Here is a 26,861-nt window from a genome sequence, read left to right as displayed (position 1 = left end):
ATTGAGAGCAATGTCATTGGAGTGAACAAAACAAAAACAGGCCAGGCATGGTGGCTGAGGCCTGTTAAACCAGCACTTTGGGAGGCTGATTGGGGGCAAATCGCTTGAGGCCAGGAGCTTGAGACAACATGGGGAAACCCCATCTCTACAAAAAAATACAAAAAATTAGCCAAGTGTGGTGATGCCCACCTGTAGTCCCAGCTACTCAGGAGGCTGAGGTGGGAGAATGGCTTGAGCCCAAGAGGTCAAGACTGCAGTGAGCCATGATCGTACCACGGCACTCCAGCCTGGGTGGGCGACAGAGCGAGACCCTGTCTCAAAAAACAAACAAACAAATAAACAAACAAATGAACACCCCCTGCCCCAGGTCCTGGAGCTGCCACCCAAGCTGTAAGATGTTGAGTGAGTAGCTTCACCTCTCTGAGCCTCCGTTTCCTTATGCATAAAGTACCTTGGGGTTGGCATGAGAATAAAACATGCTAAACTCACAAAGCTCTTGGCACAGTTTCTGGTACACAGACAGCACTCGCCAAATAATAGTTGTTGTTTTCTTTATTATGATTATGCCAGATGTGCCTGCCTTTGCTTCCAGGAAAGTCCCTAAAACATAAACTGTGTGCAACAAGGGAAGTGGTTAGGGTGGGAAGCTGAGCGTGCAAGTCAGACAAAGCCTGATGTAGGCAGCTCCTATCAGAGGCATGTGGCCTTTGTGGCTGGGGCCTTCAAAAGACAGCCACTGCCAGAAATCTGGAGACTGAATTGTCTGGGTCTCCAGAAGAGAATACAACCCCACCACACCTCTGCTCCTGTCCAAGGTGCTGAAATCCACCCCACATAGGCTCCTCCTAACCATGTATAGCCATTGAGTCACCCGCACCCTACCTTCTGGTCCTCCATTCAATGCCACAAATATACACTGAGCATCTACTATATATAGGGAGTGGAAGTAAAAAGGATTTAGATATGTCTCCAACCCAAGTTGCTCACAGCCATACGGAAGGAATTCAAGCACACACACCTGCCTCAGGGTAGGTGAGGACAAAGGCTAGGGGATTCATTTTGCTGTTTATTGAGTTTCGTACACCCACTTCTTGCCATTACCCTTGCTTTTTCCTCTTCTGCAACCTTGGTACCCTCCAAGGTTGTGCCTCTCATATCTTTCTTGATCTGACCACAGCAGATGCGTTTTCCCCAGGGCATCTCTTTCTGTACTCACTAACGTCACAGAGTCAGGAGGACTAACAGTCAATTTCAGGGAGGGAGGGAGTATAGGATATAAAGAGAGAAATCAAAGGGTTAGGAGGTCTCTGAGAAGTGAGGGAGCCACCTAGACAGGGGTGAGCTCCTTATCATATTTCTGCATGCCCTCGTCGGGGAGCAGGACCTCCACTGTGAAGCTGACCTTCTTGGCGTGGACAAAGCTATAGGTGTTGTCGAAGCGTAGGACATCTGGGGGACAGATGGAAAGATGGGCATTGGGCTTGGCTTTACACACTCTTTGTTCCACCCCTGGCCATGGAGGAGGACAGGCTTGTGTTCCCACTGGCTTTGTTTGCCAAGCTGGGCCAAACTCCCACCACGCCTCTTCCCTTCCCCATGGGAACTGCCAACCCAAGCAGGTCCTGTAAACAGACACCAACCTCCTCTTGGCATGTGCCCAGGCCTGGCTTTACTGGCATCAAGAACAATGGTCATTACATCCCATTGTCTCACACCTGGAGACACACATGACAGGGGTGTGAAGGCATGTGGTTGGGTTCATCAGAGACCTCCCAGCCCCCTTGGTTGAAGTGGGGTTCAGGAGCAGGCCTGCTGGACACTGTTTGCCTCCTCACAACCACCCCAAAAAGCAGGTGTTGGCCGGGCACAGTGGCTCACACCTATAATCCCAGCACTTTGGGAGGCCAAGGTGGGTGGATCACTTGAGGTCAGGAGTTCAAGAGCAGCCTGGCCAACATGGAGAAACCCTATCTCTACTAAAATTACAAAATTAAGTGTGGTGGCACATGCCTGTAATCCCAGCTGCTCGGAAGACTGAGGCAGGAGAATTGCTTGAACCCGGGAGGCGGAGGTTGCGGTGAGCAGAGATTGCACCATTGCACTCCAGCCTGGGCAACAAGAGTGAAACTCTGTCTCAAAAAAAAAAAAAAAAAAAAAGAGAAAAGAAAAAGCAGGCATTGTAACTCCTGGCTCACAGGTGAGCAAACCAAGGGTCCTTCCCAGATTGGTCAGACTTTTGCCCAGGACTATGTAGCTACCCTGAGGCTGGGGTGGGACCCTGGAACCACACTCAGCTTTGTGGCTCTGCACAAGTTGATTTATTTTTCAGAGCCTCGGTTTCCTCATGTGGAAAACTACACCTGCCCTATCACTTGTTGTCTGTGTTCTGTGGTCCAGGTGCCCCCAGTCCCTTCAGGGCCTGTGTGTCTCTGGCTCCTGGTGCACAGTAGGTGCTCATGAATATGGACTGAGTGAGCAACTGTATGAATGAATGGTGCTAACCTAGGCTGTGTGTCCCTGAATGGGGGAGGTGTGTCACTGCCCCTCTGTTTCCTTCTCTAAAGCATGGGACAGGTGGCTCTAGCCTTTCAGAGCCAGGTCCTAGCTGGGGCAGACTTACAGACGCCTGCCTCCAAGCAGGTGAGGCTCCCATCCTCGGGCACCATGTGGGCGTTATAGCGCTGGCTGGGTAGAACCTCTGTCATCTCCCCTGCCCGCTGTCGCTCCCCCATCTTGGTCTTCAGGAAAACTCCGAAGCCGATGTCCGCACCGTCAGATGAGAACTGCCACCTGTCAGGGGGAGGGGGAGGAGATAGGTTGCTGCTCAGCCTGATGGGTCTCTGAGGGGTTAGGGCCTGCCCCTACCTGAGGACGCAGCCTGGACATAGGATCTCGTATTCCACTTGGTGTGACGAGCCGCGGTTGATCTGCACCGAGTGCTCGTACTGAGTCTTCACCTGGTCCCGCACGTACATGGACTTGGGGATCTCCCCGCCATAGTTAATCTGCGGACATGGGATGAGATGGGCTTGCTCCCTTCTCCTGGCCATTGTTCATGTTTCTCCTGCCTGAGACACTTTCATCACCTCCTGGAAGTATCCTCTTCATCCTAGCCCCACTCTCCCACCTCCTCAAGCCTTCGTTGACCCTCCAAACTGGGCCAGTGCGTCTGCTAGGAGCTTCCCCTTCCAGCTCATCCCTCTGGGTTAAAATTCGCCTATTTCTTGTTTGCCTTTACAGCTGCTGAGAGCTCTGTAAGGGTGAGGGTTGTATTGATTAGCTTAACACCCAGTTCTTGGGGTCTCTCTGTAGGTAATTGTGGATGAATGACTGAGTGGAAAGGGAATCCAGCTTAATCCTTGAACCTCTCTTGTCCCGGGGAAGGGCTCTTTGTACCTTGGTTAAACATTTGGGGTTCCCATCTGGGTCAGTCAGGGTGCCCCCAAACTGGGCAGGCAGTTCCTCAGGACTGATGAGTTTCAGCAAACCTTCCTTCCAGTTATCTGGGAGCAGTGGGATTCAAGGATGGTTAGCAAGCATGGGAGGGGACCAACTGGCCTCCCACGCCCACCAGGATGACCTGAATTGGGGAAGAAGACCTACAGGAGGTAGGCTGCCAGGGCCAATTCCCCAGTGTCCTAGGCCTGGGGCTATAGGAAGTGTCTTTCTCAGCATTGTATTGCTGTGGAAATGTGTTTCCCGCCTTGATAGATGAATCAGCACTTTTTTTTTTTTTTTCTTTGAGACAGTGTCTCACTCTGTTGTCCAGGCTGGAGTGCAGTGGAATGATCACGGCTCACTGCAGCCTCGACCTCCTGGGCTCAAGTGATCCTCCCACCTCAGCCTCCTGAGTAGCTGGGACTACAGGCATGTACCACCATGCCTGGCTAATTTTTATTTTGTTTTGTTTTGTTTTGTAGAGATAGGGTTTCACTGTGTTACCCAAGCTAGTCTCAAACTCCTGGGCTCAAATGATTGTCTTACCTGGGCCTCCCAAAGTGTTGGGATTACAGGTGTAAGCCACCATGCCCAGCCTACAGAACATTCTTTTTTTTTTCTTTTTTGAGACGGAGTCTTGCTCTGTCGCCTAGGCTGGAGTGCAGTGGTGCGATCTCAGCTCACTGCAACCTCAGCCTCATGGGTTCAAGCAGTTCTCTACCTCAGCTTCATGAGTAGCTGGGATTACAGGTGTCCACCACCACGACTGGCTAATTTTTATATTTTTAGTAGAGACAGGGTTTCACAATCCTGGCCAGGCTGGTCTTCAACTCCTGACCTCATGATCCACCTGCCTCAGCCTCCCAAAGTGCTGGGATTACAGGCATGAGCCACCACGCCCAGCCAACAGCACATTCTTGAAGATCTTCCAGTCATGAGCAGTGAAGCTAAGAGTTATCTAATTGCCTCAAGGAGACTTTAGAGCTCAATGATGTCAACGGCCTTGTTGGGATCACTCTGTAAGTAAGTGCCATGCCCAAGTCAGACCTCCTAGTGGTGGATGGACAGCACTGGGCCTTTGGAGGGACCCTCCCCACCTCCCTCTGCCTAATCACCATGACCATAATGTTCTTCATGCCCTATGTAAAGCTCTAAGAGTTCTGGGTCCTGGCTGTTACCATGCCTCAGCCTTATGGCTAATCCAGGCTACCCAGTCCCCAAACCCCCACTCACTTTGGCCATGGGAGATTCATTCTCTACAGTGGGATTAAGGGGAAGACCACAATGTCCCACATACCAGGACCAAATGAGCAGAGTCGCATGGAGCAGAGGCTGTGGACTTAAGGCCTGGACTGTGCTGGTAACCCACGCTGCTCTAGGCTTTGGAAGGCTTAGAAGGCATGAGCCTGGACCCTTCAAACCAGGCCCTCATAATCTATCAAGTTCCCCATCCCAGTGGAATTGGGTAGAGGCAGAGGCTCAGGTACCAGGAAGAAAGAGAAGGTAAGGATTTATAAGCTCCTCCTCACTCCTGGATCCTCAGTTCTCCTGATTCTGTGATCTGACTATCCTGCTTGGGAGAAGTTTTCCTCCAAGCCAGGGTCATTGGTTTGGGTTTAAGAACTATTTCCCTTCTCTCTCTTTCTCTCAGCCTGTCACTTGTAAACACAACTATTTTCCTATTTATACAATTAATACATATACAGTTTAGAAATCATAGACAATACAGGTAATAAAATTAAAAACCACACAATCTCTCACTATCAACAAATAAATATTTTGTTGTTTTTCCTTCTAGAAATATATATTTATTGTACATATGTTTTCATAAAAATAAGATTATACTTTTAGTTTAATCTTATTTTAGTTCATGCTTATGAAGATAAGTTTACAATCTACTTTTAAAAACTTAAAGACATTTGCATGGCATTAAATATTCACACATGGGGCCGGGCGCGGTGGCTCACGCTTGTAATCCCAGCACTTTGGGAGGCCGAGGCGGGCGGATCACGAGGTCAGGAGATCGAGACCACGGTGAAACCCCGTCTCTACTACAAATACAAAAAAATTAGCCGGGCGTGGTGGCGAGCGCCTGTAGTCCCAGCTACTCGGAGAGGCTGAGGCAGGAGAATGGCATGAACCCGGGAGGCGGAGCTTGCAGTGAGCCGAGATTGCGCCACTGCACTCCAGCCTGGGTGACAGAGCGAGACTCCATCTCAAAAAAAAAAAAATAAATAAATAAATAAATAAATATTCACACATAGCATTGTTTCTCATGGGTGCTCCAGAATTCATCAAATGAATGCACCATTATTTATTTATCCAGTCCTTTCTTGTTGGGCCTCCTTTCTCTGAATTGTGACTACTCTTTCTGCTCGTCTGCCTCATCCTCTTCAGCCGAGGTTGACTTTGGAAGCACTAAGCTTATGAGTGTTGAAAAGAAACCGAGGCCTATATACCAGAAATTGACTAGCAACCAAACTGAAACCAGTGAGGTGGTAGGTGTGGAGGCCTTGTCCACCAAAGGGGTATGGCAGGGAAAAGAGCAAAGGTAACAGACTCTTTAGGGTAAAACCCACTTCACTGTTGGGAAGAAGGAGCCTCTGACTAGGTGATGTGTAGAGTTCTGTTGTTTTTGAGATAAGGTCTCACTCTATTGCCCAGGCTGGAGTACAGTGGTGTGAACACGACTCACTGCAGCTTCAAACTCCTGGGCTCAAGTGATCCTCCCACCTCAGCCTCCTAAGTAGCTGGAATTACAGGTGCACACCACCACAACCAGCTAATTTTTAAATTTTTTGTAGAGATGGGGTCTTGCTATGTTGCTGTGGCTGGTCTCAACCTCCTGATCTCAAGCCATCCTCCTGCCTCAGCCTCCCAAAGTACTGGGATTACATTCGTGAGCCACTGCACCCAACCTAATGTGTGGAGTTCTAGATGGGGTAATGGGACAACCTCACTCCAAAGGTCACGTATAGAGGTCAGGAAATTGAGCTGGCACTACTTACTTCCCAACACAATAATTTTCCTGCGGGTGTCCTCACTCAGGAATGGCTTCATAAGGTTGTAGCCCACAGGGAACAGTTTTGTAGCTGGAGAGATAGAAGTAAGGATAATGGGAAGAAAAGAATTACATTGGGCAACCCCCTCCATAATGGTTATAGCCAGTGATACAGAGGAGTCATGACTAACCCTGGCCAATTCCAGTGTCTGTCCTGCACCCAACAAACCATCCAACCAACCAGTCAACTAGCCAACAAACAGCCAACTAACCAATCATGCATCAATCATGCAATGCAACCATCAACCAGCCATTCAGCCAACAAACCAGCCAATCATTCAAACTTCTAATCAGCCACCTATTCAGTCAACCGATAAGCCAACCAACCTACCAAACAGCCAACCAACTATGCAACAAACCAGCCAACTGACAACAAATAGTCAAACAATTTATCTTCTAACCAGCCAACCTACCAAATAGTCAACCATCTAACAAATCAGCCAAACAGCAAAGCAATCAGCCAATGGAACAGCCAGATAACCACTCAACTAACTGTGTTCTCTAGCCAGCCAACCATCCAAATAACCAGTCATCCAACCATCCAAAGAACCAGCCAGCCAGTCAGTCAAATAACCAGCCAGCCAACCATCCAAATAACTAGCCAGCCAAATATCCAAATAACCAGCCAGCCAACCATCCAAATAACCAGCCAGCCACCATCCAAATAACCATCTAAGATTCAGACAAACAACAAACCAGGCAACCAACTAACCAACCTGCTAACCAGGCAACCAACTAACCAGCCATCAAAACAACCTACCAACCAAAATGCCAACCAGCCACTCAATCAGTCAACCAAGCTAAGAACTAGCCAACCAAGCAGCCAGCCAATTCTCCAACAAACCACCAGTCAGTCAACTAGCCAAGCATCCAACTGGCCAGTCAACTGAACAACCAATCAAGCAACCAACTGATCAACCAACCAGCCAATCACCAAACATCCATCCATCCTTTCATCTACCCCCAACAATCACCCAAATACCTATGGAGCATCCACCAAGGACCCAGGCCTGTGAGGGCTACAACAAAAGTGGAGAATCACAGCCCCTGCCTTCAAGGAGCAGAAAACTCAGCCAGTAAAGCAGGTTAGGCACAAATAAAACAGCTGGAGATCCCTAAAAGGCAGCAAACAGGAAAGGCTGCACCAGTTGCCAGTGCCAGAGGCAGTCTGGGGAGGGAGAGATCATCATGGGCAGGAGAAATAAGGGAGGATCCCTGGGAGATCTGGGACTGGAGCTGCCTTCTCTTGCAGTAAGGCCAACCCTAGAAGTTACCATTTATTGAGAACTTACTCTATGCCAGGCATTCTAAGTGATTTGCATACAGCCAAGAAACCAACCTGCCTCACAACAATCCTGGGACAAAGACAGTGTTATCACCCTCCGCGTATAGATGAGGAAACAGAGGCACAAGTAAGCGAAGTCATTTGTCACACACCTTTCACGATGAGCATGAACTTAAGGGTCTCTGGGTAATTCTCTTCAAGGAGGCCAAAGAACTGTGGAACCAAGAGAGATCCCTTCAGAGAGCACATCGCATCTTCTCCTACCTTCATCTCCTGTGCAATCTCCTGTTGGGAGGTTTCAGATGGCTCTGGAGGGTTTCCCTTCATGCCATCACCTCCACTGGCCTCTGGAGGGAACCTTCTCACCTCAAACTATTATAACCATACTCTAATAATAATTACATAATAATCATTTTTAGTAAATATTATAATAATGGTAGTATAATAATGACTACTGTTTATTAAATGTTCACTATTTGCCAAGCAGTGTCTATACACTTTACATAACAACTTGCTGAAGTATCCCTGCATTGCTATCCCTATTTCGTAGGTCAGGAAACAAGTATGGAGAGGGTTTGGTGGAAGCTGGAACGTGTGGTCTCAGCACAGTGTTGTCCCTGAAACCCATTCTGTGGGATCTTCTAGGAAACATATTAAGGCCTTCTGAGGTTTGAGTCACAGTGAGGGAGCCCAGGACATTTCTAAACTAAATCTTGGCTTTCAGTAAGCAGCTGGGTCATGGCAGGCCAAGCTGGTCATCAAAGCAAGTAGGGGGTGGCCCTGGGCCTTCTCCTCACCTCCTGGTACACTTCTACCAGAGGTTTCCAGAAATGTTTCAGTCCCAGGCCCTCACAGTCAAATATCATCACGATGGTCTCAATCTTCTTCCCTAGCTGCAAGGATGAGAGCAAGAAGTAGTTCTGGAGTTCAGGGTGTAGGCTTGGGAGATGGTAATCCAAGTACATGACCCCTTGGGGTTTCTTCTAGCCCCCAACTCTGTCCTCAGAGGAACAAGTAGACAAACCAGTGAATGCATTTCCCCACTCATCCATCCATCCATCCATCCATCCATAATCCATCCATCCATCCATCCATCCATCCACCCACCCAGCCCTGTATATATCAATTTACCCATCAATTAATTGAACCATCCCTCCGTTCATATTGTCATTAATTTATTCATCCTCCATTTTTCCATAATATAAATATAAACTGATAAATATAAACTGATACTTATCAAGCACTTTTTTTGGGTGTGCCGGACACTAAAGTGTAATGAATAGTGCCTAATAACCCGCAGTTCTTGTCCTTAAAAAGTTCACTGTCTGGCTGGGGAGATGACAAGCAACCAGGTCATTCGGATCCTATGATAAGTGCTGTGATAGGTCAGCACAAGAGCTTCAGGGATACAGAAGAGGTTATTTAACCCAGGCGGGGGACTCAGAGAAGGTAACATCTAAGTTTCAGACCTAAAGGATAGATAGGAGAAAGTCAGGGAAAGTTGTGGGAGGTAGGTGTGTGTGGTGGGAACTAAGGTTGTTCAGACAGAAGGAATAGCAAGGGCAAAGAAAGGCTCAGAGGGAATAGCAATAGCTGTCATTGTTGAGAAATATGTATTAGGCCCTGTGTGCTAAACTGCATACTTGCATTATTTCATTTCGCTTTTGCAACCATTATTTATTAATATCCCTCTTTTGTAGGTGAAGGAGCTGAGGCTCAGACAGGTGAAATGACATATTCAAAACACTGAAACAAAACAAAACAAAACAAAAAAATCCATCAACCAAGAATTCTATTCCCGGCCTGGTACAGTGGCTCACGCCTGTAATCCCAGAACTTTGGGAGGCCGAGGCGGGTGGATCACAAGGTCAGGAGATCGAGACCATCCTGGCCAACATGGTGAAACCCCGACTCTATTAAAAACACAAAAATTAGCCAGGTGTGGTGGCGGGTGCCTGTAATCCCAGCTACTCAGGAGGCCGAGGCAGGAAAATCGCTTGAACCCGGTAGCAGAGGTTTCAGTGAGCCAAGATCACACCACTGCCCTCCAGCCTGGGTGACAGAGCAAGACTCTGTCTCAAGAAAAAAAAAAAAAAAAAAGAGTTATATTCCCAGCAAATGTATCCTTCAAGAAACTGTCTTTCTGTGACTGTGACTTTTCAAGGCCACACAGCTGGTAAGCAACAGAGCTGGTGTTTGACCCCAGAGCCCTCTGACTGTGGTTGTAGAGAACACAGGCGTGTTTCTGAGACCAATCCCCCCAGCAGCCTCACCTGCCCCAGCCATCCACCCCACCTGGCCTGGGCCTCACCCTCTCTGTCTGCAGGTCACACTCATGCAGGATGCGCTCACAGTCCCTCATCTTGGTCTTGAGCAGGTCCTGCTTGGTGACTGAGAAGAGCAACCCCTTGGGATCAAGTGGCCCAATGATGTCATACCACACGGGGCAGCCATCACGGTCATAGCCACACAGGCCCCCAGGCATGTACTTCTGGATCACCTGGGCATGAAAAGATGCACAGAACTTGGCATTACACACCTCCTTTGAGATCCCAGACCAGGCTGACCTGGGTGGCCCAAGCCTACACACACCATGGTATAAAGCACTGTCCCTCCCCGGAAGGCAGTGCTATTGTCTCAGGTGAGAAAGCTGAGGTCCTGCAAGGGAGGGCCTTGCTCATAGAGGATAAATGGCAAAGCCAGGTCTCAGCAGGCCCCTGGGCTTCTTAGGTCTGCCCCTGACGTCTCCCATGTCCCTTTCTGTGGAGAAGAGTTGAGTTTAGTGATGGAGAACACAGATTCTGAAGGTTAACAGAGCTGGTTCAAAAACAGACACTGGCTGGGCATGGAGGCTCATGCCTGTAATCCCAGCTACTCAGGAGGTTGAGGCAGATGGGATCTCCTGAGGCCAGGAGTTTGAGACCAGCTTGGGCAACAGAGAGAGACCCTGTCCCTACAAAAATAAAATAAATTAGCCAGCCATGGTAATACACATCTGTAGACTTGGGAGGCTGAGGTGGGAGAATCACTTGAGCCTAGGAGTTCAAGGTTGCAGTGAGCCATGATCGTGCCACTGCACACTAGCCTTGGCAACAGAGTGAGACCCCATCCAAAAAAAAAAAAAGCAGATACTGCTGCTTCTCTACTGTGTGTCCTTAAGCAAGTGACACCACCTCTCTGAGCTCCATTCTACCTCCTTTTTTGTAAAATGGTTTGGATAATCCCTCACTCTTGGGACTCTTGGGGAAAGTCCCTGAGATAAAGTTGGCAAAGCAGAGTGCCCAGCTCAGGGTACATGCCCTACAAGTGAAGATGTGACCATTACTCTACTAAGATGCCAGTGGTGGCACTGTCCTCATCAGTGCCTTGATGGGCTAAACTTCTTTCTCACTGAGACAGGATGCTTTAGGCAATGCCCTAGGGGGCAGGGTTACAGAAGCACAGGCTAACCGTGGTGGTTAAGAGCCTGGGTTTGGGGGGCCAAACAGGCCTAAGCGTAAATCCCAGCCCTACCTTGGGCTATGGGACTGTGGGCAAGTAACCTAATTTTTGCTGGGCTTCAGTGTCCTCACCCACAAAATGGGGACAGTAGTATCCATCATTGTGATGATTAAAGAAGCACATGCTGCTAACATCTTAACCTAGGCCTGGACCTTGCAAGCCCCCAGGAAACATTCATTATTTCTATAGGAAAGGAGACTGTGGGCCCGCGGGTTCCACAGGCCTCTCAGGCTGGCTGCCCCACATTCATGGTCCCCAGTGACCTTGAGTGGTATGTTCATGAAAGACTGAGGTGTTTGGCGGTGTTGGCTCACCTCTGGGGGCTGCCAATCAAGGATATGGTCAATATCCATGGTCTTCCGGAACTCCATGTGCTGAAAGGGAAATGAGTGGTAAGACCCCACTGGGCTCCCAGTGCCCTGAGAACGGGGATGGAAGGAGGGGCTTGAGGCATGGATTGCCCCTGACAAAGCCCCTCTATAAATTTCCAGAATGGATAGGTCTCACCTTGCGGAGCATAGCCTCCGACTTCTGCAAGTCGAAATTCCGAGCTGTGGGAAAACAGAAGGAAGGTGTGAGGCAGGAAACATGCCTTGTCTTGCTCCTGGCCAGTGGGAGCTATGGAGGATGCTGGTGGCCTGGGTGAGACCTTGCTCCCCTACCCCCTTCCCTCCTCTGGACCTGAACATGTGAAGCAAGATTGTGTGGATGGACCCTGAGAGCCATGAGACACTCTGGAGCAGTTGAGACCAGGCCCCTCTTGATGCCCCCTGATCCCAACCTCTCCCACCTCTGCCCTCACCTCGGAGCCAGCGTAGAAGGAAATAATCATCGGGGTTGGGCAGGGCGGGAAGCACATCCTGGACATTTTCTCGGAACTGGCAAGAGAGATGCTGGTTAAAGTGGCTCTCTGACATTAAGCCTTGGCCTCCAGACTCAAAGACTGTTTTCACAACCTCTCCTTTCCTCCCACATGCAAAATGGCCCACTTTGATGAAAGGATGGGTTAATGGTTGAATAGAAGGGCAGATGGATCACTGGATAGGTGGATGAATGGAAGGAGGATAGATGGATGAATAAATGGTTAGAAAGAAGAAAAGATGGGTGAGTGGGTAGGTAGATGGAAAAAGGAAGAAGAAATCAATGAATGAATGGATGGATGGATGGACAGATGGATGGACGGAGAGTGGGTGGGTGGATAAGTCAGTGAATGGACAGAGGAGAGATGGGTGGGTGATGGAGAGAAAGAAAGATGGATAGGTAGATGGGTGGGTAGGAAGATGGATGGGTGGATGAAAGAAGGGATAAATGGGCCAGGTATGGTGGCTCATGGCTGTAATCCCAGCACTTTAGAAGGCTGAGGTTGGTGGATCACCTGAGGTCAGGAGTTTGAGACCAGCCTGGCCAACATGGTGAAAACTCATCTCTACTAAAAATACAAAAATTAGCTGGGTGTGGCGGCACATGCCTGTAATCCCAGCTACTCAGGAGGCTGAGGTAGGAGAATTGCTTGAACCCAGGAGACGGAGGCTGCAGTGAGCTGAGATCACTCCACAGCACTCCAGCCTGTATGACAGAGTGAGACTCCATCTCAAAAAAAAAAAAAAGAAGAAGAAGAAGAAGAAGAAGAAGAAGAAGAAGAAGAAGAAGAAGAAGAAGAAGAAGAAGAAGAAGAAGAAGAAAGGATAAATAATTGGGTGGAATAAGTGGATTGGAGTTTGGATGCATTCTTAGTTCCCTCCATGTGTTAGCCCTCAAAACATTTGCTTTTTTTCATCCTATCTTCCTTCTATTAAAACATGGTTAGTAATTATTTGTCCTCTTCCTCCTTTAGCTCTTTGAATGACAACACTTTCTGCTCTGTCTCTTGGGCCTTTATAGACTGGTCACCTTTCAGGATCCCAAAGAGGAAGGGGTTAAAGGGCAGACCAGCAGCATCTTTCAGCTCCTACCTATGGTGCCTGGGAGGGAGGAAGGGGGGTACCTGGCTGCCAGGTAAACCTCTCTGGTTCTGGCTCCTGGATGAGAAGAAGTCAGGCTTGACTTGGGTGGGCACCACCCACACTATTGCCTGGAAGTGGTGCTAGTCCCTCAACCCCCACCCTGGACAGGGTTGATGTCACTGGGCACTGTGGGGCTTGACCCTTTGGGAGGTAACACCAAAGAGACAATGTCAAGGACGTGCTGAATCAACTGAGTGGGGCAGGATTCCGGCCACTCCTTTCCACCCCCCAGCCCCTTTCCCCTGGTCTTCCAGAACTCCAGGGGGAGGGGCTCTCACCTTGGCCAGAGTCTCTGCCTGTTTGGGGCTCAGGTCTCCAACTCGCCCGCTCATGGTGCTGGCTGACGCTTGAGGAGTGGTGGCCACTATAGGCAAGAGGCCAAGCCTAGTTTGTCAGCCCTGACCCAGCTGGGTCCTTTTGCCCCCACTCCTGGGTGTGGCTCCAAGCGCCTCCTCATTGGCCAACTGTTTAAATTGCACATTACATAACTGGGATTAAATGAGGTCCCGTGCTTGGCTTGGGGACAGATCCGGGGGGGCAGGCAAGCATGGAGCGTGTGCCAGAGGTCCCCTGCCAGGAGGAGGCAGCTGGGAGGAAGGGAGGCTGGCCTCTCGTGACCTTGGAGCCCAGGGTGAGTGCCTGTAGAACCCGCTGACCCTCCCAGGCCTCCAGTGACCACTGCCCTGGAGAAGGGGGAGTTTCAGGGAATGAGGACCGCTCCTTGTGGGTACCCTTTCTCCCTGAGCCCCAGTCTTCCCACACTTAGGATTCTGCAAAGATCACCCCCCTTTACCCAGCTCTGACAGGGTAGGATTCTGAGGCTTGGTCAGTGTAGTAAACAGTTCATTCACTTTGTTGGGGGTGGGAGGCCCAGGTCCTTCTTTTGTAACAAATGTCCACAGTCAAGAAGAGGACAGATGGCATCTTTTGAATGTCACTTGCTTCATTTATAAAATGGGGCTGTTAATGCTTGCCCTGCCCTCCTTATGTGGTTGGAGGGAAGATCTAATGAGACACGGGGACTGTCAAGGGTTGTGTGAGTCTAAGGGATACTCTCCTTCAGCTCTCCTGGTTCCCCCGGGAGGTGTAAGCTTCAGCTCCAGGAAGGGAGAGACCCTGTTATCCATGACTCTCTCCGAAGAAACCATCAGCTTGAGGCTGCAGCATGGCCATAGCCACATGGCCACATCTGAGCCTTGAGGGGGTCTGCATGGGCTGAAACCAACTCTGGGCTAGCCTCGGCCCCAGCAGCTGGGCTAGCCCACACCATTCTGCCTGGGACTTTTCTAGGTCCTCTACTCCTGGGGCATCCTGGGTACCCACCCCTGAGCTACAATGGGCCTCTATTCTGGGCTAACCCAGGGTCTCTTTAGGCTAGTAGATGTTGGTCAGTATCAGACATCTTCTCAGGGACATCTTCCTCGCTCTGGGCTCCTCGTAGAGTTGGATCCAGAAGGAGAAGGCAAGGCTGATGCTGGCCATTTCCCTCTGGCTGGGGAGCCCGTGGCATGTACTCAGGAACAGTTAGGTAACACTCCACACCCCAGCCCTGCCCCATTTCACATTCCAGCCTCAATTTCTGCAAAGCCCCAGCTGCTGTCTACACCCACTTCCTGCCAGGCCAGTAATGTACAGAGATTGGATTCCTCCACTGCCCTCTCCCAAGCCACTAATCCTGCCCATTTCTCACCAGTCTCCTTTCTCACCCTAATCCCTATAATGTGAGGTGTGCTAGTTACTTCTGGGGGCAACAGAGACTTCGAAGGAGAGCCAGGAGGGAGGGTTGGGGGTCTCCTCAGGAGTTGTGAGCCTTCACACTGAGCTCTTTTCCTGACCCAGACCACAGATTTGTCAAGTACCTTGCTATGTTCACAAATCCTCATCAGCTACGGTGCCACTCTATAGAGCTTCCTGTGATGGTAGATATTTTCTGTCTGGGGTGTACTGTTAGACATATCTGGTAGCCACTAGTTACATGTGAAATATGGTTAGCGTGACTGAGGAACTGAAGTTTTAATTGAATTGGATTTTGATACATTTTACTTTAAATTGTTCAATCTGGCTAGTGGCTACCATATTGGATGGTGCAGGTGGACCATTTTTATTTTATTTATTTAATTTTATTTAATTTTATTTAATTTTATTTTATTTATTTTACTTTTGAGACAGGGTCTCACTCTGTTGCCCAGGCTGGAGTGCAGTGGCATGATCTCGGCTCACTACAGCCTCGACCTCCCCAGGCTCAATCAATCCTCCCCACTTCAGCCCCCTGAGTAGCCTGGACTGCAGGCACATTCCAGCACGCCCTGCTAATTTCTTATATTTTTTGTAGAGATGGGGTCTCATTACATGCATTACCTCATTTTGGCCTGGTGCGGTGGCTCACACGTGTAAACCCAGCACTTTGGGAGGCCAAGGCAGGCAGATCACCTGAGGTCAGGAATTCCAGACCAGCCTAGCCAACATGGCAAAACCCTGTCTACTAAAAATACAAAAATTAGCCGGGCGTGATGGCGGGTGCCTGTAATCCCAGTTACTCAGGAGGCTGAGGCAGGAGAATGGCTTGAACCTGGGAGGCGGAGGTTGCAGTGAGCCGAGATCATGCCACTGCACTCCAGCTTGGGGGACAGAGTGAGACTCCATCTCAAAAAAGAAAAAAGCAGTGCATTACCTCATTTAAATCTCAAAACATACCTGTGGTGTTGGATAGGTACTATTAGGCCCATTATGCAGATAAGCAAACTGAGGTATAGAGAAGTTAAGTAACTTATCCAGGGGTAAACCCATGCAATTAACCACTCTGCTGTTGTGCTGTTATGCTATCCCATAGTCTTGGCTCTAGGAGCTTCCACCTTAGTTAGGTAGAGAGCCTAAGCATAAAAGTCACCTATATGTGATGCAGTTGGCATCTGAGCCAGGCCTTGAAGAAAGGAAGGATTTTGATTTATGGAGAGCAGAATAAAGGGCATCCCAAGTGGAGGGGATGGCATGGGCAAAGGCATGGAGGTGGGAAAGTGAGAAGCATGTGGAGGGGGTGGTGGGTAGATTACAGAAAACAAGACAGATTAGGACCCAGCTTGCATAGGGCTCACAGTCTCCCATTGGTGAGCATACCCTCTGTGCTGGGAGCTTTATATCATTATTGAATCATTCAGAAGCAGGTATGGATATTCCCATTTTACAGCTAAAGAAATAGAAGATCAGAGAGATCAAGAAACTTTTCTGAGGTCACACAGCCAGTAAATGAGGAGCCAGAACTTGAACCCAAACCTATCTGACTCTGGATTACACAGCCCACCCTGTTTTCCCCTGGAGGGCTTAATATTGTGCCCAGAATATAGTAAGTGCTCAATAAATGCTTTAAATCATCATTGTGTGGAAGCCTGGATCTGCCTGGATTCAAGCTGGATTCGGGCTGCAGGGTGTCTTGGGGCCAGAAGGGTTAATTTTGCCTGCCTTGAAACAAAGGCCTTGGGGAAGGAGAGCCCCCCAGCCTGCCCCCTAAACCCCAGAGCACGCTGTCTCCAGGTAAGTTCCCATGTGTGTTTGGCTCCTCATTTACCAAGCTCTCAGGGGATCATGGCAACAACCACAACTTAAACAAACAACCGCAGGTGGGTAGATAGAGCTGCTTGCACCCCACCGTGGAACCTCTCCTTCCAGCCGGTTACTAGGAAATCTGAAAGAACCGCCCTTTTCAGTCCATCCCTGGCACATTCCTGATCACACCCCCTCCGAGGATGGATCTTGCCAGAAGCAGTTGGGTAGGTCTAAAGGGGCCCCTCCCGGGGGTACAGGAGCCTCAACATAGGGCAGGCATCACTGGGACGAGGTGAGTAGGGGGCATTTAGACCACACAGATGTGAAGTGGGTGGCCTGAAAAGGGGAGATGGAAGCCAGGTGCCAAGGCTCACACCTATAATCCCAGTGCTTTGGGAGGCTGATGTGGGAAGATTGCTGGAGGCCAGGAGTTTGAGATCAGCTTGGCAACATGGTGAGACCCTGTCTCTTCAAAAAATTTAAAAATTAGCTGGGCATGATGGCGTACGCCTGCAGTCCCAATTACTTGGGAGGCTGAGGCAGGAGGATTCCTTGGGCCCAGGAGTTTGAGGTTGCAATGAGCTTTGATAGGGCCACTGCACTCCAGCCTGGGCAACAGAGTGAAACTTTATCCTTTAAAAAAATGAAAGAGTTGCGGGGAGATGGAAAGGGATTGGGGCGCACGTCTCCAGACCCCAGTGGTGCTCTCAGTGGCACCTGGGACAGTCCACTTTCTATCTTTCTTTGGGCAGTTTCATCTCCTTTAATAAATAAAAAAAAATTTAAGTGTGATATAATTCATATATCACAAATTCATTGTTTTTAAAAATAGAAGGTATCAAGTTTTATTACTTTTTTATTAAAAAAATCAGTAACAGACAAGACTGTGAGAGACAGCTACAGAGAGGACCCTGGGTTGGGGTGGTGATGGGAGCTAATAGCCACTGGGTGCAGCAAGGGAGGGTCATTCCTGTCACCCCAGCCAGTGGGGTCCGGAGGAGGCACAGCCCACCCAGGCTGAGCCAGGCTCAGGTAATAGTAGCCTAAAACAATAGCCAAGGAAGTTAGAGCCAGATGTGTGGTTCCTCTATGGAAACTAAAGACAACATCTTAGCATATATTTCCAAGTCGTTTTTCAGAAACCTGGACCCCTCCCCAAAAGAATCCACTGAAGACTGAACTCTTTGTTGTAAATTTCTTCCTGAAGGGCTTAGAGGGAGCCACACCCACCAGCCCAAGTAACCGGGACCACCAGCCCAACCAGGCCTCTCCTCTCTAGAGAAGCAGGGATCCAGATAACAGGCCCCAGCTGGAACCTCATCAGCCCTTCCCCATCTCCCCTCCCCTTGCGCAGGGAGACAAGGGTCATCCCAGCACAGCTGAGGCTGTGACTTGTGAAGCCAGTTGCATTCTCTAGAACAGTGCTGTGCAACAGATGGAAATGTGCTCTCTGTATGGTCAGCACGGTAGCCACAGCCACATATGGTGACCGAGTGAGCCCTTGAAGTGTTGTTAGTGCAACTGAGTTAGATGGAGCAGGAATCTCTCTTAGGGGCCTGCTGGGCTTCCCACAAGCATGGAAATAAAGGAAAACCTTGAGTTCCTTCCAGGGAAATTCCAAGCCCCCACCTAGCCCTGGGAAGTAAATAAGCAACTTGATAACCAAGAAAGAAATAGTAGCCTAAAACAATAGCCAAGGAAGTCAGAGTCAGAGGTTTGGCTCCTCTATAGAAACTAAATACAACATCTTAGCATATGTTTCTGAGTTGTTTTTCAGAAACCTGGACCCCTCCCCAAAAGGATCGGGTGAAGACTGAACTGTTTGTTGTAAATTTCTTCCTGAAGGGCTTAGTGGGAGTCACACCCACCAGTCCAAGCTAACATTCTTTTCCGCTGACCCCAAATTTTTAAACCTTCTTTAACCAATTGCAAATCAGAAAATGTTGACTCCACCTATGACCTGTAAGCCCCAGCTGCGTGATATCCCACTGTTTCAGGCCAAGACCAATGTGTAACCTCCATGCAACTATTTTGCCTATAACTTCTGCTCTCCTGAAATTTGCCTCTGCCTTTAAAAACCCTTACCTGCAAACCATCGGGAGGTCAGAGTTTAAGCCTTAGCTGCCTGGTCCTCTTTGCTGGGTGCCCTGCAAATAAACACTTCCCTTTCCATTGCTGCAAAAATCTCAGAATGGATATCTGGTCTTACCGTGCCAGGTGAGCAGACTCCAGTTCAGTTCCAGCACAGGAGGAATGAATTAACTTTATGTGATTTTAGTTGACTGAAATTTAAACAGCCACACGTGGTTACTGTGTTAGATAGCACAGGCCTAGAGCTTAGAGAAAACAAACCAAAGAACGCCAGCTGGGTCCCAGGCAGAAGGCAGAAAGAGGGTAGAATGGGCTACCTCAGCTATTCCAGCCCAGTGAAAAGGCACCAGGGGCCGGATGTGGTGGCTCATGCCTGTAATCTCAGCACTTTGAGAGGCCAAGGCAGGTGGATCATTTGAGGTCAGGAGTTCAAGACCAGCCTGGCCAACATGGTGAGACCCCCCCCACCCCGCCACCCAATCTCTACAAAAAAATGCAAAAATCAGCCGGGCATGGTGGTGGGTGCCTGTAGTCCCAGCTACTCAGGAGGCTGAGGCACGAGAATTGCTTGAACGCAGTAGGTGAGCTGAGATTACACCACTGCACTCCAGCCTGGGTGACAGAGCGAGACTGTGTCTTAAAAAAAAAAAAAAAAAAAAAAGGCACCAGGAATGGGGCAAGAAGTCAAAATGCACCCAGCAACACAAAAATTCGCTCACTCAGCCGGGTGTGGTGGTTTACCCCTGTAATCCTGTAATCCCAGCACTTTGGGAAGCTGAGGCGGGTGGATCACCTGAAGTCGGGAGTTCGAGATCATCCTGGCCAACTAAAAATACTAAACATACCATCTTTACTAAAAATACAAAAATTAGCTGGGCATGATGGCACACACCTGTAATCCCAGCTACTCGGGAAGCTGAGGAGGGAGAGTTACTTGAACCTGGGAGGCAGAGGTTGCAGTGAGCCGAGATCACACCACTGCACTCCAGCCTGGGCAACAGATGGAGATTCTGTCTCAAAAAAAAAGACCAAGCGTGGTGGCTCACGCCTGTAACCCCAGCACTTTGGGAGGCCAAGGTAGGTGGATCACTTGAGGCCAGAAGTTTGAGACCAGCCTGATCAACATGGCGAAACCTCATCTCTACTAAAAATACAAAAAATTAGCCGGGCACGGTGGCGAATGCCTGTAATCTCAGCTACTTGGGAGGCTGAGGCAGGAGAATTGCTTGAACCCAGGAAGCAGAGGTTGCAGTGAGCGGAGATCACGCCGTTGTACTCCAGCCTGGGCAACAGAGTGAGACTCTGTCTCAAAAAAAAAAAAAAAAAAAAGAAAGAAAGAAAATTTGCTCACTCAAGCGCCCAGTCAACATCAAACTAGAAGTAGACTTTATTTCCTGAAAAAAATATTTATCTATTTTTCTAGAACCAAGGAATAATAATATATTACAAGAACACAGACACAAATATCCCACAGTTCTCTTCATTACATTTTGGGATCTGCTCAGCAAAAGCTACTTCTTAGAGGAGGCAGATTCAGAACAGACCAAAGCCATAAGCAGCAGAGTGTGAAGTATCAAAAAAAAAAAAAAAAAAAAAAAAGAACGGAAGCTAAGCTATGAAAATCAAAGGAGTAAGAGTGATAGAATGTACTTTGGGAACTGGGAGGAAAGGGTAGGAGGGGTGAGGGGTAAAAGACTACACATTGGGTACGGTGTACACTGCTCTGGTGACAGGTGCACGAAAATCTCAGAAATCACCATTAAAGAACTTATCCATGTAACCAAACATCATCTGTTCTCCAAAAACCTATTGAAATAAAAAAAAATAGGGAAGGGGCTTAACGAAAGAGAGGAAAGGGGGAAGATTGGGAAAAGAGGCCTTGTCTGAAGGTGTAAATAACTTTTTATTTTAAATTAATGCAAATCCTCTCTCTGAGCTGAGTGCGATGGCTGTAGTCCCAGAGACTCAGGAGGCTGAAGTGGGAAGATCTTGAGTCCATAAGTTCGAGGCTGCAGTGAGCTATGATTGTGTCACTGCACTTCAGCCTAGGTTACAGGGTGAGATCCCATCTCCAAAAAATAATAATAAATAAATAAATAACTGGCCGGGATCACACCTGGAATCCCAGCACTTTAGGACATCGAGGTATATGGATAGCTCAAGCCCAGTAGTTTGAGACCAGCCTGGGCGACATGGTAAAATCCTGTCTCTACAAAAAATACAAAAAATTAGCTGGTCCTAGTGATGTGTGCCTGTAGTTCCAGCTACTTGGAAGGCTGAGGTGGGAGGATTGCGTTGATGTGGACAGGAGGCAGGGAAATGCTAGGCAGAAAAGGGCAAGTTCCCTGGAGAGGCCCACACCCTCAAGCCTTTGACCACGGCACAACGTGTTCTCACTTTGTCTCTGTTTTCCAGCTTGAATGTTGCTTTCTGGCCTGCCCCCAGCCCCCATCTTTTACCCACAAAAACCCCAGCCTCCATTGGCAGAGGGGCGGCACAATGGCGGAGTAGAGCAGCAGAGAAGGAGAGAAGAGAAGCAGCAGCCGGGTGTCGGAGAGAAGCAGTTTGACTTCAGAGGGATGGCTTGACAGCAAGATTTCGGAGAAGAGTTCCACCAGGGACAGCTGAACTCCAGGAGAAGACTGCCTTCCCGCTCCATCCCTGTTCCAGCTCCCCATCCTGCTGAGAGCCACTTCCACTGCTCAATAAAATCCTCCATATTCACCACCCTTCAGTTCATTTGTGTGATCTGAATCTTCCTGGATGCTGGACAAGAACTCGGGTACCAAGAGGGCAGGTGCAAAAGGCTGTCATCTTCACCATCCACTGAGCTGATAAACATTTAAGCCATCCCTGGGTGGCAAAGCTAAAAGGGCACACTGTAACATATGTCCTCTGAGGCTGTTGAGGTCACAGGTACCCCTGCTAGATGCTGCTATGGAGCTGCACAGAGTTCTACTTCTGGTGCCCAGAAGCATTCATCCCAGCCCTTGCACCCACTCACCTGTGTGCTCCCCCACCATGAGGGGTTGAGAGCTGCAGGCTAAGTAAACCAGCCAACCCTTTCTTGAGTCCCTCAAAGGGGTCAAGGGGACTATCTTGTTTCAGCTTGAGCCTGGGAGGTCAAGGTTGCAGTGAGCTATGATCACACCACTGCGCTCCAGCCTGGGCAACAGAGTGAGACCCTGTCTCAAAAAAAGGAGTATCTCCTCTGCTTTTATCTTATTTTCAAGAAACAAACAAAGCAAAATAAAAAAAAAAAACACTAAATACAAACTTAGCAGGTGCTGTGGAAATGTACGAGAGAATGAAGAACATCTTGGATTCTCAAAGTCTTGCTCAGGCAGAGACTCTGCACAAAGGAATGAACCATTCAAAAAATCCACTAAATATAGATTTATGGATGGGCGTATTGGCTCATGCCTATAATAAAATCCTCCGTATTCACAACCAAGAAGATCCAGGCAGAACAGCATTTTGGGAGGCTGAGGCAGAAGGATCGCTTGAGCTCAGGAGTTCGAGACCAGCCTGGGAAACATAATGACACCCTGTCTCTACAAAAAATACATAAAATAAACATTAGCCAGGTGCAGTGGCATGTGCCTGTAGTCCCAGCTACTCTGGAGGTTGAGGTGAGAGGATCACTTGAGCCCTGCAGGTCGAGGCTATAGTGAGCTGTGATTGCACCACTGTACTCCAGCCTCGGCAACAGAGCGAGACACTGTCTCAAAATAAATAAATAAATAAAAGTAGATTTGCAAATATTCCACAAATCCACTTCAACATGAACTTTTGGCTCTTTTTCTCACCCTCCCTCCCCAGATAAAAAGGTTGATTTCCAAAAGGCACTTGAAAGAGCCTAGAATGGGCCAAGGTATACCATATAATATGGAGACTCCCGTAGCATGATCCTAAGTACTCATTTACAGACACATCTCAAGGTGCAGATGGTTCTAACTCCTTCTCCCAATTCCTGCCAGAGTGTGAGCCTGCGAGAGCAGATTATGTCGGGGGCGGAGTGATAAAAATGTTCGGCAACTAGATAGTGGTGTTGTGAGTCCCAGCTGATGGGAGCACATCCTCAGCCAGGACTCCCAACACCACTTCTTCCCTGACTTCAAAGGGGCTCTGGATGAGGCATGTTCAGTATGGGTTTGAAGCTGGACCTGGATTCTAAACTGGAAGTTAAAGAAATAATCCAGTTTCACTCTTGCCTTCAGAACGGCCAAGTTTAATTCCATTTTTTTGCCGGAGCAACTGAGGCCCAAGAAATCAAGAAGAGACAGGCAAGCCAGGCACAGTGGCTCATGCCTGTAATCCTAGCACTTTGGGAGGCCGAGGCAGATGGATTACTTGAGTCCAGGAGTTCGAGACCAGCCTGGCCAACATGGTGAAACCCCATCTCTACAAAAAAAAAATATATATATATATATATATTAACTGGGTGTGGTGGCGATGCTTGTAGTCCCAGCTACTTGAGGGGCTGAGGCAGGAGGATTGCTTGATTCTTGATTCCAGGTCGAGACTGCAGTGGGCCCTTATCCTGCCACTGCACATCAGAGGGAGACCCTGTCTCAATAAAAATTAAAATAAAAAACACACAAAACAACAATAACAACAACAACCAAGAAGATCCAGGCAGAACAGTAGAAGACGATGTTTCTCCAGACACTTGAAGGTAACCAGAAGGCTGGGCACGGTGGCTCATGCCTGTAATCACATTGCTTTGGGAGGCCCAGGTGGGTGGATCACTTGAGGCCAGGAGTTCAAGACCAGCCTGGCCATCATAGCAAAACCCCGTCTCTACTAAAAATACAAAAATTAGCCAGGTGTGGTGGTGCACGCCTGTGGTCCTAGCTACTCGGGAGGCTGAGGCGGGAGAATTGCTTGAATTGGGGAGGTGGAGGTTGCAGTTAGCCAAGATTACTCCACTGCACTCCAGCCTGGGCAACACGGCAAGACCCCGTCTTAAAAATAATAATAATAAAAAATATATATAAAGGTAACCAGAACTGGAGATACTAACAAGACACTATTAGGTTGTCCTCCCGCATCCTAATGGCCACTCTTCAAAATGCTCCGACTTCCCTATCCCCTAAAGTCCAAACCAGTGCTCATAGAAGAAGCGTAATAACTCATTGCTAGGGGCTTTTTAGTAGATGGGCTTCCTGCTCAGGTCGTTTCTGCCTTCATCCTTCTTCATATGGTTCACCAGAAGCAGGATCAGGAAAACAGCAGAGAGGATGCCCACGATGCTGTCCACAGTCAGGACTGCCACGACTTCCATTCTCTCAAAGATGTTGCTGCCCTGGGCAGTGTTGGACATGGGTGCCTTATTGGACACATCCTGGTCCCCCACAGAGGGTGAGATCCACCTGGGGATGACCTCATTCTCCTCTAGTTCCTTGGTTTCAGTGGGACCAGGTTCCCAGGCCCTGCCCTCTCAGGGATGTGGTTATCTAGAAGCACCAAGGGTTGGATCACTTCAGGGATGATCTTGGGGTCCCTTGACTCACCAATATCTCCAGAGCCAGACAGCTCAGAGTCATCAGGTTCCTGCCCCCCACACCCACATCCAGAGTCTTCCAGTAGACATCTGGAGAAGTTTGGCCCCTAGGTGGTCCTGGGTCGATGACCTCAGTTTCTTGGATTGACTCAGGGGTGGTGGGGGTGCCTGCAAAAAGCAGCAGCAGCAGGAGCAGGAGGGTGGGAGCAGTGGTACTGCCATCCGGAGAGGGTGAACAGCCTGCGGTGAGTCAGAGCAATCATTCCCAAAGTGTACAATTCAGTGGTACTTAATATATTCACAAGGTTTTGCAACTATCACCACTATCTAATTGCAGAACATTTGCATCACCTCACCCTCAAATAATTCTGTACTCAGCAGCATTCATTTCCTATTTCCTGCTCTGTTCCAGCCCCTGGCAGCCAGGAATCTATTTTCTATCTCTATAGATGTCCATATTCTGGACATTTCATATGAATGGAATCATATAGTACACGGTCTTTGGTGTCTGGCTTCTTTCACTTAGCATAATGTCTTCAAGGTTCATCCATGCTGTAGCATGGATCAGTGTTTCATTCCTTTACATGGCTGAATAATCTATTGTATGGATAGACCACGTTTTGTTTATCTGTTCATCAGTTGATGGACATTCGGGTTATTTCTGCTTTTTTGGCTATTATGAATAATGTTGGTATGAATATGTTTTGTATCAGTTTTTGTGAGAACATATGTTTTCACTTCTTTTGGGTATAACCTTAGGAGTGGAATTGCTGGCTTGTATAGTAATTCTATATTTAACCTTTGAGGAACCGCCTTTCTGTTTTCCAATGTGGCTACACTATTTTACATTCCCACTAGCAGTGTATGAGGGCCACAATTTCTTCACATCCTTGCCAACATTGTTCACATCTTTTGTTATTTTCCATTTGCTTTCTTTTTTTTTTTTTTTTTTTATCATAGCCATTGTAGTGGCTGTCAAGTGGTATCTCTGTGGTTTTTTGAATTGCATTTCTCCAATGACTATGCAATTGAGCATCTTTTCATGTGCTTATTGGCCATTTGTATATTGTCTATGGAGAAATGTCTAGTCAAACTTTAAAAATGTCTATCTATTGGACCAGGCGCAGTGGCTCACCCCTGTAATCCCAGCACTTTGGGAGGCCGAAGTGGGTGGATCACTTGAGGTCAGGAGTTCGAGACCAACATGGTGAAACCCCATCTCTACTAAAAAGACAAAAATAAATTAACTGGGCGTGGTGGTGCGTGGTGTCACCATGTTGCCCAGGATGGTCTCAAACTCCTGAGCTCAAGCAACCTGCCTGCCTTGGCCTCCCAAAGTGCTAGGATTACAGGTGTGAGCCACCATGCCTGGCCTTGATATGGATTCTTTATTGCTTAGTTTCATCTCCCTTCTTCTCTCAGAAATTAAAATTAAGTATGATCATGACGACAATGTTGATGATACTGCTGCTGCTGCTGTCTGTACTACGCAATACCAATGGCCACCAAGAAGTCAAGATTCCCTGGAGAAGACTCCAAAGACCTCTGAGGTGGGAACACAGCTCCTGGTCAAGTTCGTAGGCACTTCCCTTTCCTCTTTCATACAACACCCTTGCTATTTATTATAGGAATGGGTTGCTGTGGTTACAGGAACGTGGGGGAGGATAGTGAATGATTCTATAAAGTGAAAGAGGTCTTAATTTGTATGTTGTCTAGGGTTGGAGCTGGCACATCTCTTCCCACAATGCCAGGAGTCACCCAAAGGGCATCAAGTGTCCCAAATTCTTCGTGCCAAACTGGTCTCTGTTTTCATTGGCATTTGTGGAAAGCCTGTAGTGCCTAAGGCTACTGGGGAGAGGAACTGGGTCTGAGGGTGATCACCAACAAAAGAGCCGAAGCAGTTGTCATTCCTCTCCCAACCCTGGAAAAATAATCTGCAAATAGTTCAGAAATGGATGCTGCTGAAACATGGGCCTGGCTATCTGGGTTTGAATCTTAACTTCACCTTTAATGTGTTGTGTGATCTCGAGTCTCACAAGGAAATTGAGGCTGGTAACATCCCCTTCTTACAGGGTACTGAGATGGCCAGTGTAGAAGAGCCAATAAGATACCTCACCTACTGCCTAGCACACGGTCAGTGATCAATACTGTAGGCCTTTACCGCTATTACGAGGCTAGTCACCCAGCCTGCTTTCAGCTCCATGACTAGGACACAGCTAGGCGAGCCCATCCTTTCCTGTTCCTTCTCCCCTGTTCTGTGGCTACCCTGCCCTACCCTCTTCTTGGGTCCCTGAAGTACCGGGTCATGTTGCCAGACTCTGTCCTTTGGCAGTGCTCTTGGTATGACCCAACCTGGGTGTGGACAGTCCAGGGAAGCACATATCTCTGGTGGTAAATGGTCCGGAAAGGCACATGGAGTCTCTGGAGTCAGACATC

At 48.5% G+C, this 26,861-nt stretch overlaps 1 protein-coding gene and 1 pseudogene across 2 annotated transcripts; both read right to left on the bottom strand.

Annotated features, from left to right (window-relative positions):
• Nucleotides 1–542: 542 nt before the first annotated feature.
• On the bottom strand, nucleotides 543–13,679 carry SEC14L3 (SEC14 like lipid binding 3). Of its 2 annotated transcripts, XM_055251750.2 has the most exons (12): nucleotides 13,567–13,679; nucleotides 12,088–12,163; nucleotides 11,793–11,836; nucleotides 11,600–11,659; nucleotides 10,096–10,284; nucleotides 8,582–8,677; nucleotides 7,937–7,997; nucleotides 6,447–6,530; nucleotides 3,397–3,503; nucleotides 2,866–3,005; nucleotides 2,621–2,790; nucleotides 543–1,449 (listed from the first exon to the last, which is right to left on the bottom strand). In XM_055251750.2, the coding sequence occupies exons 1-12, from the start codon at nucleotides 13,618–13,620 to the stop codon at nucleotides 1,328–1,330; spliced, it is 1,203 nt and encodes a 400-aa protein (XP_055107725.2). In that variant the 5' UTR covers nucleotides 13,621–13,679; the 3' UTR covers nucleotides 543–1,327. The 2 variants fall into 2 exon arrangements, with proteins under 2 accessions (XP_055107725.2, XP_055107726.1); XM_055251751.1 differs by lacking the exons at nucleotides 11,600–11,659; nucleotides 12,088–12,163; nucleotides 13,567–13,679 and having other exon boundaries at nucleotides 1,328–1,449; nucleotides 11,793–11,804.
• A 10,335-nt stretch (nucleotides 13,680–24,014) lies between these two features.
• On the bottom strand, nucleotides 24,015–26,732 carry LOC129467532 (syndecan-4-like; annotated as a pseudogene).
• Between the last annotated feature and the right edge of the window lie 129 nt (nucleotides 26,733–26,861).

The sequence above is a fragment of the Symphalangus syndactylus genome, chromosome 18 (genome assembly GCF_028878055.3).
Source record: "Symphalangus syndactylus isolate Jambi chromosome 18, NHGRI_mSymSyn1-v2.1_pri, whole genome shotgun sequence".
NCBI classification, from domain to species: Eukaryota; Metazoa; Chordata; class Mammalia; order Primates; family Hylobatidae; genus Symphalangus; species Symphalangus syndactylus.
The sequence above is the reverse complement of the archived record's forward strand: the minus strand, read 5'-3'. Positions and strand labels throughout refer to the sequence as shown.